At 53.8% G+C, this 21,389-nt stretch overlaps 1 protein-coding gene across 1 annotated transcript in view; it reads right to left on the bottom strand.

Annotated features, from left to right (window-relative positions):
* Positions 1 to 21,389, bottom strand: part of KCTD9 (potassium channel tetramerization domain containing 9) — a 221,654-nt gene that overhangs the window by 118,192 nt on the left and 82,073 nt on the right. Inside the window, exon 4 of the mRNA XM_086943531.1 lies at positions 3,885 to 3,984. Coding sequence (XP_086799657.1) covers positions 3,885 to 3,984 — 100 coding nt within the window. The remainder of the gene's footprint in view (positions 1 to 3,884; positions 3,985 to 21,389) is intronic.

Below are 21,389 nucleotides of genomic sequence, written 5' to 3'. Positions count from 1 at the left end.
TGGCAATGCTTGTTGGTAGCAAGCAAGGACAGTGCTGTTGTGGTGCTGAGTGATGCTGTTGTGGTGCTGAGTGATGATGTGTTTGGGCTGAGTGATGTGGTGGTGTCCCAGAGTGATGTGGTGGTGTCCCCGAGTGATGTGGTGGTGTCCCCGAGTGATGTGGCGGTGTCCCCGAGTGATGTGGCGGTGTCCCCGAGTGATGTGGTGGTGTCCCAGAGTGATGTGGTGGTGTCCCTCAGTGGTGCCCCCGAGTGATGTGGTGGTGTCCCCGAGTGATGTAGTGGTGTCCCAGAGTGATGTGGTGGTGTCCCAGAGTGATGTGGTGGTGTCCCAGAGTGATGTGGTGGTGTCCCCGAGTGATGTGGTGGTGTCCCCGAGTGATGTGGCGGTGTCCCCGAGTGATGTGGCGGTGTCCCCGAGTGATGTGGTGGTGTCCCAGAGTGATGTGGTGGTGTCCCTCAGTGGTGCCCCCGAGTGATGTGGTGGTGTCCCCGAGTGATGTAGTGGTGTCCCCGAGTGATGTAGTGGTGTCCCAGAGTGATGTGGTGGTGTCCCAGAGTGATGTGGTGGTGTCCCAGAGTGATGTGGTGGTGTCCCAGAGTGATGTGGTGGTGTCCCAGAGTGATGTGGTGGTGTCCCAGAGTGATGTGGTGGTGTCCCAGAGTGATGTGGTGGTGTCCCAGAGTGATGTGGTAGTGTCCCAGAGTGATGTGGTGGTGTCCCAGAGTTGTGCCCCTGAGTGATGTGGTGGTGTCCTAGAGTGATGTGGTGGTGTCCTAGAGTGATGTGGTGGTGTCCTAGAGTGATGTGGTGGTGTCCTAGAGTGATGTGGTGGTGTCCTAGAGTGATGTGGTGGTGTCCTAGAGTGATGTGGTGGTGTCCTAGAGTGATGTGGGGGTGCCCTAGAGTGATGTGGGGGTGCCCTAGAGTGATGTGGGGGTGCCCTAGAGTGATGTGGGGGTGTCCTAGAGTGATGTGGGGGTGTTGTGAGGCGTGCAGCAAAGTGTGGCGTGCAGAAGTGTGTGGCGTGCAGCAGTGCGAGGCGTGCAGCAGTGCGAGGCGTGCAGCAGTGCGAGGCGTGCAGCAGTGCGAGGCGTGCAGCAGTGCGAGGCGTGCAGCAGTGCGTGGCGTGCAGCAGTGTGTGGCGTGCAGCAGTGTGTGGCGTGCAGCAGTGTGTGGCGTGCAGCAGTGTGTGGCGTGCAGCAGTGTGTGGCGTGCCGCAGTATGTGGCGTGCAGCAGTGTGAGGCGTGCAGAGAGAGAGTTAGAGAGAGAGAGAGAGGTAGAGAGGTAGAGATAGACAGAGAGCGGTAGACAGAGAGAGGTAGAGAGAGAGAGAGGTAGAGAGGTAGAGGTAGAGGTAGAGAGGTAGAGAGAGTTCGAAATGCAGATGCTCACCCTGGTACAAGTTATAAATCTTTGCAGTGTTTTGGGCATTTTTTTAAAGTGATTTTTTTACATGATTGTGGACACATTCATGCCTTCCGCCCTGACGACTTTTCCACGAGTGCACAAAGAGTCGATGTGGGTAAGAAAATGAATGCCAGCTCAGCTTTTTACGTCTTTCCAATGACAACAGACTGAGCACGGGGGAATTTTGACAAAGCAAATCAAGTTATTTACTTTTAGCGCTGAGAAAAAGCAAACTGCGGCATTTGGTGCTATCTTAAAAGAAAGTTATAATCAACCGCCAATGTAGCGAAGAACCACAAGCATCGGGGTTTATTAGTCAAACAAAGACGCAAGCACAGTGTGAGGGTGAGGGGGCAACGCAGAGGGAAGGATTACTAACGCCATGGGAGAGGGGAGCATTTGGAGTGCGGCGGAAGCATCAAAGGGCTGGGAATGCATGGGGGCAAGGGGTGCAACGCGGTGACATGGAGCAGGCTGGCGCTGCGCGCAATCACGCACACATGCACGCAAGCTTGCAGCCAGGGAAAACAGAGGTAGCAATTTGAAAAGCCCCTGTACAAAATGTTGAGCAAGCTCGACCTAAAAAAAAAAAAATGGGCTAGTGGCATTCATATCTAAGAGATCTGATTTGACAATCGTGATGGCAAAAAATGACAATGAAGGTACGTGGCTTCTCACAAGACTGCACAAAATGGCACTGAGATCTATGCTTATATCACTCAAATCAAGACTCTCAAAACATCAGGGTAGTCTCAGTATAGCTGTTTTTTTCTAAATACCAAACATTCTTTCCGGGAAGTTTTCATTAGACTGTAGAAAACAAACAAAGAACCCCCTCCTTGACTCTTAAATGAACAAGACCTGATACAAACTCTTCAACTATTATCAAAGATAACAATGAACTGTACCAGTATGCAAAGTGAACATAATAAACAGTAACGAGAACTATTGCATTGTAAATGCTTTTTTTAAAAGTCGTTATCTCACTCCCATACATGAGTACTAAAAGCAAGCTTTAGCGCCTTGACAGCCTGTAAGTGGAATGGGCGCTACACAAATCTCTGATAACATTCCAGTTAGATCGTAGCCTGAGGTTAAGCTAGAAACAGCAGAAAAGAGAGGAAGATGGAGAGATGAGAGAGAGCTAGAGACAGCTCGAACAGAGAGTCTGCGGGGGGGGGCTGGAGGAGAGAGGAAGAGCAAGAAATGAGGAAAGAAGAGTAAAGAATTGTTGAGAAAGCAAGGGGGGGGTGAGACACGGAGAACGATTTAGAGGAAGGCAGAGATTGGAGTGATGGAACGTTAAGCAAACAGGCAAACACAGAAATGACACAAACCCCAGAGACAGGGCGCTGGAGATCCAATCACTTCAGCCGATTGAAGACCGGCACACGAGCACTCCGATAATACGGTGCAAAATGTTTATTTCCAAACCAGGCGCAATTATCTTTGTCACTGCAAATACAGGGCCTTCTCTTACAGGCCGTGGGGTGCAACTGCGTCACGTGTCTGGCTTGTTATACTGTGTTATACAACAACAGTAACAATAAGAATATTAATCATAAGAACCGCAATGAAAACAAGCAAACACATTAAAAAGTATTTTTATGCGCAAACCTCGCAGATATTGTTTTTGACACTTAACACGAAACTAGCTCGTAAAGAATTGTTGAGAAAGCAAGGGGGGGGTGAGACACGGAGGGGGGAGGTGTGGGGGGACAAACAGATGGCTGCCTGTGGGAGGGAGGCTCAGGGGTCGGTGAGTGGAGGCTGTGAAAGTACCGCCGGCCGGCCGGCCATGGGCAGTGAATAATTAGGGGAGGAGAAATGCTGCTGGTGGCAATGAAGCAGGGGGCGGGGCAGCGGAAACCTTTGATGTAGCTCATGGCCTGGCGGCCGTGAAAGTGCAAGCTATTAGGGGGGGAAGAGAAGTGAGGCCATCGCGCACTGCGCACGCTGGGGAAGCTTGTGGGAGGGAGGCTGATGGCTTTGATGTGGGGAAAAGCGCGTGCTTGTGTTCACGTGATTTCACATGAACTGTTTGAAATCCGCCCGATGGTTTGAGGACTTATTTTGCACACTAAAATTCTCCCCTATCCATTCCTGCGGAATGGGATAGGCTCGACCTAAAAATGTGTGGGAAAGGAGGACGAGTTAAAGTAGGGCAAACCCACAATATGCTTGCCTTTCCCTATGGGCAAGGGAAGAGTAGCAAGTAAAAGAACGTACTGTGGAGTAGGGGGCAGTTTGGAATAACTACATCACATACATTAAATGACTTACTTGTAAATGGCAGAAAACGGGATCAATTAATTGTAGGTATGAGCAAGTGTTGTTAATGAGTAATCATATTCACTTATGTACAAAAATAATTGCTTTGGGGACTCATTCCAATCCAAGGAGTGACAGTACCACATTTGAATTAGCCACTTATAATGAAGTAAGCTTTCCTCGTGTTTGAAAACACTCCTACCGTGTAGTAGTAAAATAGCGTCCTCCAACATTTAGAGTCAACCAGTCAGTGTGTGCACCAGGCATTACTTCAGGCCCTCTGAACACATCTGCCAGAGGATCTGCAACAAAAGAGACAATTCGGAAGGCATTTGTGTAGGGAATCTGAAAAGTATCAGGCGCATAACAACAATCTTACTATACAGATTAATCCCACCACACAGTGATGAAAGAGAAGCTCACGTGCAAATCGTGGCACTTGTTATGCTTAAAATAAGGAAACCTTAGCGCTGCAATCAAGCATTCACTTTAAATGGGCTCACTGCACATTAATTATCAATGTTATGGTTGTGTTCTTTACTAATATGTTTATTTTTTGTACATTTTCGTACTGCAACATGTCAAACTCACCCAGAGTCCAGCACTGAAATATTTCTTATTCACCAAGAATTGTCTTATTTGTCAGCATTTTTAACATGGAAATTCAGAAACTGCATTACTTTATAGCCACATTGATAACAATCACCTGATCATTGACGTTAGCAGTCACAAAGTTGTTCCTTACATAGAGCTGAAGCACTGATCTCCAATTGCAAATGAATGGACAAACGTAAACTGCCTCAACAGGAAGCCGTTGCTAGCGACCAGTTGCTCCCACCCAGCAAAAAACAAGCTAATTCTACATTAATACCAAACAAATGCCGGTCTCCTGTGAAACTACATCCTGCAAAATTAGCCCCAGCTAAATTAATATCTATTAATATAAAGCCAGACTCCAGTTGCTTTAATAGGTTGCACATTTTACTTCTCTTTCAATAAGACGAGTCATGGAGGAAGTGCTGTAATGTACCTGTACAGCAGACTTCCCACATAAGTGTTTTTGTTTTCTTTGCTATTGTTTTCTTTGCTATCAAAGCATGATTTCCTCAAGGGATTCAAACTACTGCCTACTACAGAGTACTCTCTTGTTACAATGCTTCACTCAAAAGACTATTTTTGCATAATCCCTTCATTCTAAAATTTGTAGAGGCCGCTTGAATTCAAACAAGTTATTCAGGTATTTGAATTTTTTGAATTTTTGTCTTTAAATTGTGACTCCATCTTTCATCAAAGATGTATTCAACCAGGATTCAATTAAATGATGCCATATTCCAGCCCGACAACCACAGTGCTTATCATTTTCAGCCTCCGAATTTCCAGCCTCTGATAGGTGGATTTTGTAGTCTAGGCGTGAATGTCCACAAGGTGCTTGCATTCTGCTTCATTGGGATACACAAAGATTTTACAAAGGTGCCAGTGATGAATAAAGCTAGACAACAAGATCTTTTGGATTGGGTCTCAAAAATGAAATCCTAGTTGAAACAAGCATTTACAATGCAATGGTTTTGCCTTTGTTAAAGTTAGAGCTATTGGCATTGCTCTTGACTTTATTTTTATTTATGTTTTTTTAACATAAATAAATGGCATTGTCATTTACAATGCCACTAGCTTTATCTCTCGCAAATGACACACACAAACACACACAGAGCCCCGACACACACAAACACACACAGAGCCCCCCCACACACACACCCACACAGAGCCCCCCACACACACAGCCACACCGAGCCCCCCACACACACAGCCACACAAAGCCCCCCACACACACAGCCACACAAAGCCCCCCCACACACAGCCACACAAAGCTAGCCACACAGAACCCTCCACACACCCACATAGAGCCTTCCACAGACACCCACACAGCACAAGCAGGCAACAGGGGCACACGGAGGCACAAGCAGGCAACAGGGGCACACGGAGGCACAAGCACGCAACAGGGGCACACGGAGGCACAAGCAGGCAACAGGGGCACACGGAGGCACAAGCAGGCAACAGGGGCACACGGAGGCACAAGCAGGCAACAGGGGCACACGGAGGCACAAGCAGGCAACAGGGGCACACGGAGGCACAAGCAGGCAACAGGGGCACGAAAACTGAGGCACAAGCAGGCGACAGGGGCACGAAAACTGAGGCACAAGCAGGCGACAGGGGCACGAAAACGGAGGCACAAGCAGGCAACAGGGTCACGAAAACAAGCACAAGCAGGCAAAAGGGTCACAAGCAGGAATTGTAATTTAGACGGGGCTGAAGTGGAGAACGGTCAGTAGGGAAGTAGTGCGGCTGGTGCAGTGGTACCAGGCCGAAAGGTGAGAGGGGCTGTCTGCACCCCAGTTTGGACAGTTTCCACTACCTAACAGGGATTGGTGGGAGGGGGGCGTACTTCTTGCTTGCTTTAGGGCTGTTACTTCGGGGACGCAGTGCACGCTCTTGCCTGCTGCCTGCTGCCACCGGGACACGACAACAGGCAGGGAGAGGACAGGCAGGGAGAGGACAGGCTGGGAGAGGGCAGGGAGGGGACAGGCTGGGAGAGGGCAGGGAGGAGACAGGCTGGGAGAGGGCAGGTTGGGAGAGGGCAGGTTGGGAGAGGGCAGGTTGGGAGAGGGCAGGTTGGGAGAGGGCAGGCTGGAAGTGGACAAGCTGGGAGAGGACAGGCTGGGAAAGGTCATGGGGGGGACAGGCTAGGAGAGAGCAGGCTGGAAGTGGGCAGGCCGGAAGAGGACAAGCTAGGAAAGGGCAGGGAGGGGACAGGCTGGGAGAGGGTAGGCTGGGAGTGGGCAGGCCGGGAGAAGACAGGCTGCAAGAGGACAGGCTGCGAGAGGGCAGGCTGGGAGAGGGCAGGCTGGGAGTGGGCAGGCTAGGAGAGGTCAGGCTGGGAGTGGGCAGGCTGGGAGAGGACAGGCTGGGAGAGGACAGGCTGCGAGAGGACAGGCTGCGAGAGGACAGGCTGCGAGAGGACAGGCTGCGAGAGGACAGGCTGCGAGAGGACAGGCTGCGAGAGGACAGGCTGCGAGAGGACAGGCTGCGAGAGGACAGGCTGCGAGAGGACAGGCTGCGAGAGGACAGGCTGGGAGAGGGCAGGCTGGGAGAGGGCAGGCTGGGAGAGGGCAGGCTGGGAGAGGGCAGGCTGGGAGAGGGCAGGCTGGGTGATGGCAGGCTGGGAGAGGGCAGGCTGGGAGAGGGCAGGCTGGGAGAGGGCAGGCTGGGAGAGGGCAGGCTGGGTGATGGCAGGCTGGGAGAGGACAGGCTGGGAAGCAGAGAGGGTCTTACCTGAGAAGTCTGCCAGCGCGGAGCTCTCCGGGGCGCAGAGCAGCAGCAGGGCCCAGCAGAGCAGGGCGGGGGGCGGCAGGGGCTCGCAGAGGTGTCTCCTGGGGCAGCCGCCCAGGTCCACCATGGTGCGGCTCCGAGCCCCAAGCCTCTGGTGGTGGTGCTGCTGCGCTCTGTAGCCCATTTAACTTACCGGGCACTCTGGCGGGGGCTCTTTGCGACGGCGGCAATCTCTTGGGCACTTCTCCGGTCTCCCTCTTCGGCATGGGAGACCGGCAACATCCTCCGCTTCTCCCGGGGCTCCCTCCAGGCCACTGGAGCCCCGCGTGGGCCGCCATACTTCTTCTCCTGGGCCGCCGTCCTGGCGGGGGCTCCTTGCGACGGCGGCAATCTCTTGGGCACTTCTCCGGTCTCCCTCTTCAGCATGGGAGACCGGCAACGTCCTCCGCTTTTCCCGGGGCTCCCTCCAGGCCACTGAAGCCCCGCGTGGGCCGCCATACTTCTTCTCCTGGGCTGCCGTCTTCCTTCTTCCCCCGGGCTGCAGGGGGGCGGGCACTTCCGGGCAGCCGCGCTAGGATTAGCCGGCCGGCTAGTCACTTCCGGGTCGCCGCGGGCAGCGCGACGGCCCGTCTCTAGCTCAGGCAGGCGGGCGGCGAAGTTTCCCGAGGAGTGGGCTCCCTCGCGGATCGCTGATGACGATCTTGAAGACGAACACCACGCCCACGGAAGAAAACACAAAAACGCCTCCGGGAACGCCTCCGAATCGGTAGCAACCGGTTCCTTAATGTATTGCGCCTTTTTCAACAGGATATGGGCGTTACATTCCTTTTGTCAATTTACCTAAAAATTCAACCGGGCGCCGGTAAAAACACAGCAGCTGAAGATGTATTATCTTAAAATGCACAGATTGGATTATTATGCTGAAGTTTTCCTTTAAAGAGTACTAAAGGCGAGAATTATCATAATTTGTTCGGCCTCATTTGAGTTTTAAAAATGCACAAAATCCTTCACCAGAGAAAAATAGAACGTTCACACAATGTCCTCCAAAGTAAAATATAAATTGTCAGGTTATGAAAATATATCACCCGAACAAAAAGTTATTAATTCCGTAAACATGCTACTCTTGCATATCTGATCAAAGGTACTTGCTTACGTAATACAATTCTAAAGAGCAGCAAACTGTATGTATGGCCAGTTTTATAGTTCGTTAAACTTCAAATTCAATTAAGTTGACTAACATTGCAAGCGCCACGGAAGGACTCGACAGTATTCGTGCTGCAGAAAAATAATCAGCAGCCCAGCTTCACATGAGGATTTCCTGTTTCCTTCACTCGAGGCGCATTGACCCCGCTGCATAAATTTTTGTAATATAGATCTTTCCTCCAAAATTGGGCTGCTGCGGAACTTGGAAAGGGATAATTCCATTAGACAAAACGTTATTTGTTTCAAATACAGAAAGTTACACTTATTTTAGGCAGACAGAGGGAAGAAGGACACAAAAACGAGGTGGGGGTGACAACAGGAGGGGGGCGGAAACGTGCACACGGACAGAGGGGGGGGCGGAAACGGCCACAAGAAGGCAAGAAAAAAAAGAGCACTCACCTGGACATCTTCCGGTAGATCTCTTGCTTCCTGCTCTCCACTCCTCCTCCCGATGACGCGGCGGAGGCTCGGCCGGCTGGGCCAATCCCAGCGCGGCCCTGGCTGGAGGCGGACGGCTGCTTCCTTCGGCTGGGGAACTCGGCTTCGGGGGCCGCGGCAGGGCGGCCCTGTCAGGGGCGCTTAAAACCTGTCCGCGTGTTGCCCCGGCGGTGTGTGCCACCCTGTCGAGGCTGCACGAGAAGGCGTGCAGCGGAGGTGTAGCAGACATCCCCTTCTGCCTAAAGCGGCCATCGGGCGCTGCGAGGTGAGGCGGACCTGGGGCAGGAGGCGGCCGCACGGAGGCGGCGGGACGCAGGAAGAGGTGGCCTGAGCTGCAGCCTGGGAGTCGGAGCTGCCGAACACCAGAGAGAGGCAATGAGGCTCCAGTTGTGAAAGTGCACCGGGCGCCCTGAGAGGAGTCGGCCACTCCCAGGACTCGTGGAGGGGGCGCAGAGTGCAGTCAATGGCGGACCAGATTCGGGGGCGTTCCCGGCTTTTGCCTGACATAGCGTGACGTAGCCAAAAGCCAAAGATTCTCGGGAACGCCCCCGAATCTTGTCCGAGATTGACGGACATAGCCTTCTCCCAATGGCTAGCCTCCATTTATGGAGCTAGCCAATGCGAGAGTGGGGATGGTCCAGTCCCCACACACAGATATCATTAAGTTTTTCCTAGCGCATGCATACTTCGTACGCATTGGCTAGGCAAAACCTAAAAAGCACTTCAGGACGTTTATGCCTGGCAGGCCAGCAGGCATTAGTGAGTACCTATACGAGTGGCCAAGTGCCTGCACTCCCAGCAAAGACACTCTCCACTGATGACCACAATTTCCATCATTTTCTGAAAATTGCTATCCATCCATTTATGAATAGCCAAGAGAAATTCTCACAAATGACTGATGACGCTGGACAATGAATGGCCAAATATCAACAGTAGTCCAGTGTTATCCAATTAAGAGACCGGCTAAAAATTAAAACAAGCAGTTGCAATGCAATAGGTCTCGCATTTGCCAGAGATTGAGCTATTGGCATTGTAAATGACAATGCCTTTTATCTATGCGTTTTGAGAAACTGCAAGCAGTGCGTAAACAAGCACTTTGCACTTATAGCCCTTACTTACGAGAAGCAAGGCTGGCAGTAAAAGAGGCACAGTTACTACCAGCCTTGCTTCTTGTAAGCAACAACTATAAGTACAAAGTGCATTGTTTTTTTTAATAAATCTTTTTATTGTTTAAAGCAAAAAATAAAACAGACATATCTGGTGCCTTAATAAAAGGCATTGTTATTTACAATAATAATAGATTAAATTCTTGCAAATACGAGACCTATTGCATTGCAAATGCTGGTTAGATAATGCCCCTGAGCCATCCCCACCTCCAGGCTCCTGTCCTGCCTCAGACCGAGCCTCTGTATTTTATTGAAAAGGATTGTTCCTTGTAAGCTGCTTGTTTCATCCTGGTTGGGCATGTTGGATAACCATGCGCTAATCTAAAAAAATACACAGAGTTCGGGTGACATAAAAGCAAGGCGACCATAAGCTCAAAAGCAGAGTCAGTTCTCTTGGCTTGTGAAATTTGAATACACTGCTGTTTGTTCAGCAGCAATAACCAAACACGAACGGTGAATATTCATGTGTTTCGTTCAGAGTGTAGAGTCTAAAAATGATAGATGGAAATCTCAGATCCCATTCTGAAACCAAACTTCAGTTTATATCATTTTGCTAAGACGTACAAGAAACCATCTGAGAAAGGGCATTTGAAGAGATGCTTATTACAAGTGAGTGGCAAAGTAAAAGGTGTTTGCCTTGCTTTGAGTAATGATGAAAAGTTCAGTGATTCATGTTATTAAAGCACAGGTCATAATTAACATAAAATGTTACTCAAAATAGTCTAGTTGGTGAAGTATTGGAGATGAGAAAAACGTCGGGCTATATCTGAACCCACGTAAATCTATCTTATGGGTACTGGGAGACCGCACAGGACTCGGAACATGGGCGTCTGCGCTACAGGTGGCCTTAAGTATTTGGGAGTGTTTTTGACGGACTCATCCGCGGTCTCCTGGGAGCGCAACATAGTGCCAGTCTGGGACCGGGTTCGGACAGAGATGAATAAATGGTCCTGTATGCCCCCTTAATATATACAGCAGATCGGTGATTTTCAAGATGGTTGCCCTTCCACGCCTGCTGTACCAATTGCAGAACCACCCGTACCCTATTTCGCCGCAGTGGTTTCGGCAAGTTAATTCAGCGCTGGGACAATTCCTTTCGGTGGGAGGTGCCGTGCGAGTAGCGCTGCGCACCTGTTTTCTGTCAACATATAGCGGAGGGTTGGCAACGTCCGATATTCTGTCTTATTATCAGGCATCTCACCTCGTGATACTGAACGAATGGTGGTATGGGGATAGGGGGGACCCGACGTATGCTCTTGAGAGATATCTAATGGAGCCTGATACTCTACACACAATTTTATACTCGGAAAGGTTAAGGAAGAGGTTGCCCAGGGCTACCCAGGTGGTCTTCCAGATCTGGAGGCAGGCGCTGCGAGGTGTCGCATGGGATGGTGGGATAAGCTAACTGAGGAGACCCCTCTCTGGAAAAATGGTCGGCTGCCGGCTCTGGCGTCCTTGCGGGGATTCCGCGGCTGGCACTCTGTAGGCATTTCAAAGTTGGGACATGTTCTGAAGGGCACGACCCTTAAATCATTTCAAGAACTTAGCGAGGAGTTTAGCATGCCTCAAACCCAGTTCTTTAAATATTTGCAGTTCCACCACGCCATTGTGCCCAGTTTGGAGGGATTGGACTCTTTGCCCGAATTTAGTCTGCTAGAAGCAAAGGTATTTATGGGAGACTTGGAAGACAAGAAAAAATACTGCATCTACCAGACCCTGGTTACACATTGCTCCTCCTCTCTTCATAAATTGCGGGAATCCTGGGAAAGAGATGTTGGAGCACTGGAAGAGGAAGATTGGCGGGAAGCCCTTGAAGCCCCAAGAGGTGTGGCTGTTGCAATGCTCCTGCGACTCATCCAATTTAAATACCTCCATAGAGCCTATTACACTAGAGAGAGACTGAGGCGGGCTTGTCTGATTGAGTCCCCCAAATGTTTGAGATGTGGCCAGGAGGTGGGCACCTTCCTTCACACAGTATGGAACTGCGGAGCTTTGGCGTGGTTCTGGACTGGGGTATGGGACTGCTTGTCTGAAGTGCTGGGCTGGGGCCTTCCTCGTACTCCACAATTAGGCCTCCTACATGTCTTGGAGGGGTAGGCGGTAATCTACATAAAAGACATCGGTTACTTCTGGGCCTTCCCATTGCCAAGAGAGACTCAGGCCTGGAAAGACCCCCGGGCCCCACCGGTTGTGGTGTGGAAGAAAGGCCTAGACTTTTGCATGGGGCTGGTGCGTCCTATCTTTGAGGCCAGGGGCTGCCCTAAGAAACACTATAAAATATGGAAGAGATGGGCGGACTACAGGGGTCTGTGGTTAGAGCCACCAGTGCAACAGGAGGATTTCATGGGACTGGTGTGATGGAGACACGGGTGCGAGATTGTGTACTTTGTTCTACACATGTAACCTTTTTCAAGAACGAGACGACATTGTGCAGGGGGTTAGTGTGGGATCCGGGCGGAGGGAGTTGGGAGTGGGGGTGTGGGGTACGTGCTCGGTTTTAAAAATTTATAGATTGCTTTTACTAGCTGATGCCTACTAGTTTGCAGTTTCTCCGGAGTGCTGCGTCTTGTGTGCAATCTGTCAATAAAAATTGTTTTAAAAAAAAAAGTCTAGTTGGCTGTTTTAACTACAATGTCTGAAAATAAGCACTGATGTACAGAAGGGCATATGTGCTCAACTGTTATCATGGTTTTAAAAGGAGGTAAAGGCAGTTGGACCGATACATCTCAATTACCTTAAGCAGCTTAAAAGATTGTGTTAGTTGTGGCAAATAAATTATATATACCACAATCAAAGGACCTCACGCCCTTGCTGTGGAAGCTCAAGGCACAGCTAACCAGATCGGTTACAAACCTCCCATTGAACAGGTGAACACTTTAACAGATACGTGTTTCATTGTGTGATAGAGTACACTATAAATCATTGCAAATTGAGAGGTGAAACGACTTGCTTTCTCACCTGCTTCCTTCAGGGTGTGGGTCAAATCCAAATACTTTGCCTCTTCTTCGTTAACAGTGTTATTGTGCCTGAATTCCGTGAAACTCACCCTGGCCTCACCAGAAACTTGTATACGCAGGGCCAAGAAAGAGTTCTGACCCCAGCTCTAGTGTCACATGCCCCCATACAGACTCGCCTTCTGCGTACCATGACCTCTCTTCATCCTCCAGCAAAAGGACCGTAAAGGTCTTCAATTGGCCTGAGGGCACCGTGGATAGTGGTAACTAAGGTGAATAAGAGAAAGGCTGGAGACAAGCAGCCAACAAATAAGTGAAGAGCAACAGATCTAAAAGTGCAATGACGCTATGAATAACAATCAGAACAAGCATTGGAAATGCAATAGGTCTCGCATTAGAAAAGTTGGAGTTATTGGTATTGTAAATGACATATGTTATTTATTTGTTGGTTTTTAAAATTGCTAAATTGATGGCTTTGTCATTTACAATGCCAATAGTTATAACTTTTGCGAATGTGACACCTATAGCATTTGGAATGCAACATATTTTGTATTTACGTGACTTAGATGGCAGCTCTTGTCGTTAGGCCACATCTCTAGAGAGCAGGAGAGTGCAGCAGGGGAGAGAAGCACAGCAATGCAATAGGTCTTGCATTAGGAAAGTTTGAGCTATTGGTATTGTAAAGGACACATTTTTTATTTATGTGCTTGTTTTGAAAATAGCGAATTAATAGCTTTGTTATTTACAATGCCAATAGTTTTATCTTTTGCAAATGTGACACCTATTGTAACACAATATGTGTTGTGAGGGTGAGGGTGAGGGGTTGAGGGTGAGGTGTTGAGGGTGAGTGAGGGTGAGGTGTTGAGGGTGAGTGAGGGTGAGGTGTTGAGGGTGAGTGAGGGTGAGGTGTTGAGGGTGAGTGAGGCTGAGTGAGGGTGAGGGGTTAAGGGGGAGGGGTCGAGGGTGAGGGGTTGAGGGTGAGGGAGGGTGAGGGGTTGAGGGTGAGGGAGGGTGAGGGGTTGAGGGTGAGTGAGGGTGAGGTGTTGAGGGTGAGTGAGGGTGAGGGTGGGTGAGGGTGAGAGAGGGTGAGGGTGGGTGAGGGGTTGAGAGTGAGTGAGGGTGAGTGAGGGTGAGGTGTTGAGGGTGAGTGAGGGTGAGGGTGAGGGTGAGGCTGAGGCTGAGGGGTTGAGGGTGAGTGAGGGTGAGGGGTTGAGGGTGAGTGAGGGTGAGGTGTTGAGGGTGAGAGGGTGAGGGTGAGTGAGGGTGAGTGAGGGTGAGGTGAGGTGTTGAGGGTGGGTGAGGGTGAGGGTGAGGCTGAGGGGTTGAGGTTGAGTGAGGGTGAGTGAGAGTGAGGGTGAGTGAGGGGTTGAGGGTGAGGGGTTGAGGGTGAGTGAGGGTGAAGGGTTGAGGGTGAGTGAGGGTGAGGTGTTGAGGGTGAGAGAGGGTGAGGGTGAGTGAGGGTGAGGGGTTGAGAGTGAGTGAGGGTGAGTGAGGGTGAGGTGTTGAGGGTGAGGGTGAGGGTGAGGCTGAGGGGTTGAGGGTGAGTGAGGGTGAGGGGTTGAGGGTGAGAGGGTGAGGGTGAGAGGGTGAGGGTGAGTGAGGGTGAGTGAGGGTGAGTGAGGGTGAGTGAGGGTGAGTGAGGGTGAGTGAGGGTGAGTGAGGGTGAGTGAGGGTGAGTGAGGGTGAGTGAGTGAGGGTGAGTGAGGGTGAGTGAGGGTGAGGGTGAGTGAGGGTGAGGGTGAGGGGTTGAGGGTGAGGGTGAGGGGTTGAGGGTGAGTGAGGGTGAGGGGTTGAGGGTGAGTGAGGGTGAGTGAGGGTGAGGGATTGAGGGTGAGGGGTTGAGGGTGGGTGAGGTGTTGAGGGTGAGTGAGGGTGAGGGGTTGAGGGTGAGTGAGGATGAGGGTGAGTGAGGATGAGGGGTTGAGGGTGAGTGAGGGTGAGGGTGAGTGAGGGTGAGGGTGAGGGAGGGTGAGTGAGGGTGAGGGTGAGTGAGGGTGAGTGAGGGTGAGTGAGGGTGAGTGAGGGTGAGGGTGAATGTGAGGGTGAATGTGAGTGAGGGTGAGTGAGGGTGAGTGAGGGTGAGGGTGAATGTGAGTGAGGGTGAGTGAGGGTGAGTGAGGGTGAGTGAGGGTGAGTGAGGGTGAGTGAGGGTGAGGGTGAATGTGAGTGAGGGTGAGTGAGGGTGAGGATGAGGGGTTGAGGGTGAGTGAGGGTGAGGGGTTGAGGGTGAGTGAGGGTGAGGGGTTGAGGGTGAGTGAGGGTGAGGGTGAGTGAGGATGAGGGGTTGAGGGTGGTTGAGGGTGGGTGAGGGTGAGTGAGGTTGAGGGTGAGTGAGGTTGAGGGTGAGTGTGGGTGAGGGTGAGTGAGGGTGAGGGTGAGTGAGGGTGAGTGAGGGTGAGTGTGAGTGAGGGTGAGTGAGGGTGAGGATGAGGGGTTGAGGGTGAGTGAGGGTGAGGGGTTGAGGGTGAGTGAGGGTGCGGGGTTGAGGGTGAGTGAGGGTGAGGGTGAGTTAGGGTGAGGGGTTGAGGGTGGGTGAGGGTGAGTGAGGGTGAGGTGTTGAGGGTGAGTGAGGGTGAGTTAGAGTGAGGGTGAGTGAGGGGTTGAGGGTGAGGTGTTGAGGGTGAGTGAGGGTGAGGCATTGAGGGTGAGTGAGGGTGAGGTGTTGAGGGTGGGTGAGGGTGAGTGAGGGTGAATGAGGGTGAGTGAGGGCGAGTGAGGGTGAGTGAGTGATGGTGTGGGTGAGGGGTTGAGGGTGAGTGAGGGTGAGGGGGTTGAGGGTGAGTGAGGGTGAGGGGTTGAGGGTGAGTGAGGGTGAGGGTGAGGGTGACTGAGGGTGAGGGATTGAGGGTGAGAGATTGAGGGTGAGGGGTTGAGGGTGAGTGAGGGTGAGGGGTTGAGGGTGAGTGAGGGTGAGGGTGAGTGAGGGTGAGGGGTTGAGGGTGAGTGAGGGTGAGGGGTTGAGGGTGAGTGAGGGTGAGGGGTTGAGGGTGAGTGAGGATGAGGGGTTGAGGGTGGGTGAGGGTGAGTGAGGTTGAGGGTGAGTGAGGGTGAGTGAGGGTGAGTGAGGGTGAGGGTGAGTGAGGGTGAGTGAGGGCGTGTGAGGGCGAGTGAGGGCGAGTGAGGGTGAGTGAGGGTGAGTGAGGGTGTGGGTGAGGGGTTGAGGGTGAGTGAGGGGTTGAGGGTGAGTGAGGGTGAGGGTGAGTGAGGGTGAGGTATTGAGGGTGAGGGGTTGAGGTTGGGTGAGGGTGAGGGTGAGTGAGGGTGAGGTATTGAGGGTGAGGGGTTGAGGTTGAGTGAGGGTGAGGGTGAGGGGTTGAGGGTGAGTGAGGGTGAGGGGTTGAGGGTGAGTGAGGGTGAGGGTGAGTGAGGATGAGGGGTTGAGGGTGGGTGAGGGTGAGTGAGGTTGAGGGTGAGTGAGGGTGAGTGAGGGTGAGGGTGAGTGAGGGTGAGTGAGGGTGAGTGAGGGTGAGGGTGAGGGTGAGTGTGAGTGAGGGTGAGTGAGGGTGAGGGGTTGAGGGTGAGTGAGGGTGAGGGGTTGAGGGTGAGTGAGGGTGAGTGAGGGTGAGGGGTTGAGGGTGAGTGAGGGTGAGGGTGAGTTAGGGTGAGGGGTTGAGGGTGGGTGAGGGTGAGTGAGGGTGAGGGGTTGAGGGTGAGTGAGGATGAGTGAGAGTGAGGGTGAGTGAGGGGTTGAGGGTGAGTGAGGGGTTGAGGGTGAGTGAGGGTGAGGGTGAGGGGTTGAGGGTGAGTGAGGGTGAGTGAGGGTGAGTGAGGGTGAGGGATTGAGGGTGAGGGGTTGAGGGTGGGTGAGGTGTTGAGGGTGAGTGAGGGTGAGGGGTTGAGGGTGAGTGAGGATGAGGGTGAGTGAGGATGAGGGTGAGTGAGGATGAGGGGTTGAGGGTGAGTGAGGGTGAGGGTGAGTGAGGGTGAGGGTGAGGGAGGGTGAGTGAGGGTGAGGGGTTGAGGGTGAGTGAGGGTGAGAGGTTGAGGGTGAGTGAGGGTGAGGGTGAGTGAGGGTGAGTGGTTGAGGGTGAGTGAGGGTGAGGGTGAGGGGTTGAGGGTGAGGGAGGGTGAGTGAGGGTGAGGGTGAGGGTGAGTGAGGGTGAGTGAGGGTGAGTGAGGGTGAGTGAGGGTGAGGGTGAATGTGAGGGTGAATGTGAGTGAGGGTGAGTGAGGGTGAGTGAGGGTGAGGGTGAATGTGAGTGAGGGTGAGTGAGGGTGAGTGAGGGTGAGTGAGGGTGAGTGAGGGTGAGTGAGGGTGAGTGAGGGTGAGGGTGAATGTGAGTGAGGGTGAGTGAGGGTGAGGATGAGGGGTTGAGGGTGAGTGAGGGTGAGGGGTTGAGGGTGAGTGAGGGTGAGGGGTTGAGGGTGAGTGAGGGTGAGGGTGAGTGAGGATGAGGGGTTGAGGGTGGTTGAGGGTGGGTGAGGGTGAGTGAGGTTGAGGGTGAGTGAGGTTGAGGGTGAGTGTGGGTGAGGGTGAGTGAGGGTGAGGGTGAGTGAGGGTGAGTGAGGGTGAGTGTGAGTGAGGGTGAGTGAGGGTGAGGATGAGGGGTTGAGGGTGAGTGAGGGTGAGGGGTTGAGGGTGAGTGAGGGTGCGGGGTTGAGGGTGAGTGAGGGTGAGGGTGAGTTAGGGTGAGGGGTTGAGGGTGGGTGAGGGTGAGTGAGGGTGAGGTGTTGAGGGTGAGTGAGGGTGAGTTAGAGTGAGGGTGAGTGAGGGGTTGAGGGTGAGGTGTTGAGGGTGAGTGAGGGTGAGGCATTGAGGGTGAGTGAGGGTGAGGTGTTGAGGGTGGGTGAGGGTGAGTGAGGGTGAATGAGGGTGAGTGAGGGCGAGTGAGGGTGAGTGAGTGATGGTGTGGGTGAGGGGTTGAGGGTGAGTGAGGGTGAGGGGGTTGAGGGTGAGTGAGGGTGAGGGGTTGAGGGTGAGTGAGGGTGAGGGTGAGGGTGACTGAGGGTGAGGGATTGAGGGTGAGAGATTGAGGGTGAGGGGTTGAGGGTGAGTGAGGGTGAGGGGTTGAGGGTGAGTGAGGGTGAGGGTGAGTGAGGGTGAGGGGTTGAGGGTGAGTGAGGGTGAGGGGTTGAGGGTGAGTGAGGGTGAGGGGTTGAGGGTGAGTGAGGATGAGGGGTTGAGGGTGGGTGAGGGTGAGTGAGGTTGAGGGTGAGTGAGGGTGAGTGAGGGTGAGTGAGGGTGAGGGTGAGTGAGGGTGAGTGAGGGCGTGTGAGGGCGAGTGAGGGCGAGTGAGGGTGAGTGAGGGTGAGTGAGGGTGTGGGTGAGGGGTTGAGGGTGAGTGAGGGGTTGAGGGTGAGTGAGGGTGAGGGTGAGTGAGGGTGAGGTATTGAGGGTGAGGGGTTGAGGTTGGGTGAGGGTGAGGGTGAGTGAGGGTGAGGTATTGAGGGTGAGGGGTTGAGGTTGAGTGAGGGTGAGGGTGAGGGGTTGAGGGTGAGTGAGGGTGAGGGGTTGAGGGTGAGTGAGGGTGAGGGTGAGTGAGGATGAGGGGTTGAGGGTGGGTGAGGGTGAGTGAGGTTGAGGGTGAGTGAGGGTGAGTGAGGGTGAGGGTGAGTGAGGGTGAGTGAGGGTGAGTGAGGGTGAGGGTGAGGGTGAGTGTGAGTGAGGGTGAGTGAGGGTGAGGGGTTGAGGGTGAGTGAGGGTGAGGGGTTGAGGGTGAGTGAGGGTGAGTGAGGGTGAGGGGTTGAGGGTGAGTGAGGGTGAGGGTGAGTTAGGGTGAGGGGTTGAGGGTGGGTGAGGGTGAGTGAGGGTGAGGGGTTGAGGGTGAGTGAGGATGAGTGAGAGTGAGGGTGAGTGAGGGGTTGAGGGTGAGTGAGGGTGAGGGTGAGGGGTTGAGGGTGAGTGAGGGTGAGGGGTTGAGGGTGAGTGAGGGTGAGGGTGAGTGAGGGTGAGTGGTTGAGGGTGAGTGAGGGTGAGTGAGGGTGAGTGAGGGTGAGTGAGGGTGAGTGAGGGTGAGTGCGGGTGAGTGAGGGTGAGGGTGAGTGAGGGTGAGGGTGAGGTGTTGAGGGTGAGTGAGGGTGAGGGGTTGAGGGTGAGTGAGGGTGAGTGGTTGAGGCTGAGTGAGGGTGAGTGAGGGTATGTATGTATGTATGTTGAGTTTGAGGGTGAGTGAGGGTGAGGTGTTGAGGGTGAGTGAGGGTGAGTGAGGGTGAGGGTGAGGTGTTGAGGGTGAGTGAGGGTGGGTGAGTGAGGGTGGGTGAGTGAGGGTGAGGGGTTGAGGGTGAGTGAGGGTGAGGGTGAGGGTGAGTGAGGGTGAGGGGGTGAGGCGTTGAGGGTGAGTGAGGGTGAGTGAGGGTGGGTGAGGGTGAGGGGTTGAGGGTGAGTGAGGGTGAGGGGTTGAGGGTGAGTGAGGGTGAGGTGTTGAGGGTGAGTGAGGGTGAGTGAGGGTGAGGGTGAGGTGTTGAGGGTGAGGTGTTGAGGGTGAGTGAGGGTGGGTGAGGGTGAGTGAGGGTGAGTGAGGGTGAGGGGTTGAGGGTGAGTGAGGGTGAGGGTGAGGGTGAGGGGTTGAGGGTGAGGGGCTGAGGGTGAGTGAGGGTGAGGGGTTGAGGGTGAGTGAGGGTGAGTGAGGGTGAGGGGTTGAGGGTGAGTGAGGGTGAGAGGTTGAGGGTGAGTGAGGGTGAGGGGTTGAGGGTGATAGAGGATGAGTGAGAGTGAGGGTGAGTGAGGGGTTGAGGGTGAGGAGTTGAGGGTGAGTGAGGGTGAGGGGTTGAGGGTGAGTGAGGGTGAGGGTGAGGGGTTGAGGGTGAGTGAGGGTGAGGGGTTGAGGGTGAGTGAGGGTGAGGTGTTGAGGGTGAGTGAGGGTGAGGGTGGGTGAGCGTGAGGGAGGGGTTGAGGGTGAGGTGTTGAGGGTGAGTGAGGGTGTGGGTGAGGGGTTGAGGGTGAGGGGTTGAGGGTGAGTGAGGGTGAGTGAGGGTGGGTGAGGGTGAGGGGTTGAGGGTGAGTGAGGGTGAGGTGTTGAGGGTGAGTGAGGGTGAGTGAGGGTGAGGGTGAGGTGTTGAGGGTGAGTGAGGGTGGGTGAGTGAGGGTGAGTGAGGGTGAGGGGTTGCGGGTGAGTGAGGGTGAGGGTGAGTGAGGGTGAGGGGTTGAGGGTGAGGGGCTGAGGGTGAGTGAGGGTGAGGGGTTGAGGGTGAGTGAGGGTGAGGGGTTGAGGGTGAGTGAGAGTGAGAGGTTGAGGGTGAGGGGTTGAGGGTGATAGAGGATGAGTGAGAGTGAGGGTGAGTGAGGGGTTGAGGGTGAGGGGTTGAGGGTGAGTGAGGGTGAGGGGTTGAGGGTGAGTGAGGGTGAGGTGTTGAGGGTGAGGGTGGGTGAGCGTGAGCGTGGGGGTGATTGAGGTGTTGAGGGTGAGGAGTTGAGGGTGAGTGAGGGTGAGGGGTTGAGGGTGAGTGAGGGTGAGGGTGAGGGTGAGGGGTTGAGGGTGAGTGAGGGTGGGTGAGGGTGAGTGAGGGTGAGGGGTTGAGGGTGAGTGAGGGTGAGGGTGAGGGTGAGTGAGGGTGAGGGGTTGAGGGTGAGGGGCTGAGGGTGAGTGAGGGTGAGGGGTTGAGGGTGAGTGAGGGTGAGTGAGGGTGAGGGGTTGAGGGTGAGTGAGGGTGAGAGGTTGAGGGTGAGTGAGGGTGAGGGGTTGAGGGTGATAGAGGATGAGTGAGAGTGAGGGTGAGTGAGGGGTTGAGGGTGAGTGAGGGTGAGGGGTTGAGGGTGAGTGAGGGTGAGGTGGTGAGGGTGAGGGTGGGTGAGCGTGAGGGTGAGCGTGAGGGTGAGTGAGGTGTTGAGGGTGAGGAGTTGAGGGTGAGTGAGGGTGAGGGGTTGAGGGTGAGTGAGGGTGAGGGTGAGGGGTTGAGGGTGAGTGAGGGTGAGGGGTTGAGGGTGAGTGAGGGTGAGGTGTTGAGGGTGAGTGAGGGTGAGGGTGGGTGAGCGTGAGGGAGGGGTTGAGGGTGAGGTGTTGAGGGTAAGTGAGGGTGAGGGGTTGAGGGTGAGGGGTTGAGGGTGAGTGAGGGTGAGTGAGGGTGGGTGAGGGTGAGGGGTTGAGGGTGAGTGAGGGTGAGGTGTTGAGGGTGAGTGAGGGTGAGTGAGGGTGAGGGTGAGGTGTTGAGGGTGAGTGAGGGTGGGTGAGTGAGGGTGAGTGAGGGTGAGGGGTTGAGGGTGAGTGAGGGTGAGGGTGAGTGAGGGTGAGGGGTTTAGGGTGAGGGGCTGAGGGTGAGTGAGGGTGAGGGGTTGAGGGTGAGTGAGGGTGAGGGGTTGACGGTGAGTGAGGGTGAGAGGTTGAGGGTGAGGGGTTGAGGGTGATAGAGGATGAGTGAGAGTGAGGGTGAGTGAGGGGTTGAGGGTGAGTGAGGGTGAGGGGTTGAGGGTGAGTGAGGGTGAGGTGTTGAGGGTGAGGGTGGGTGAGCGTGAGGGTGAGCGTGGGGGTGAGTGAGGTGTTGAGGGTGAGGAGTTGAGGGTGAGTGAGGGTGAGGGGTTGAGGGTGAGGGGTTGAGGGTGAGTGAGGGTGAGGGTGAGGGGTTGAGGGTGAGTGAGGGTGAGGGGTTGAGGGTGAGTGAGGGTGAGGGGTTGAGGGTGAGTGAGGGTGAGGGTGGGTGAGCGTGAGGGAGGGGTTGAGGGTGAGGTGTTGAGGTTGAGTGAGGGTG

This window comes from Lissotriton vulgaris, chromosome 11 (assembly GCF_964263255.1).
Source record: "Lissotriton vulgaris chromosome 11, aLisVul1.2, whole genome shotgun sequence".
Lineage (NCBI taxonomy): Eukaryota > Metazoa > Chordata > Amphibia > Caudata > Salamandridae > Lissotriton > Lissotriton vulgaris.
This window is presented reverse-complemented; position numbering and strand designations above follow the sequence as displayed.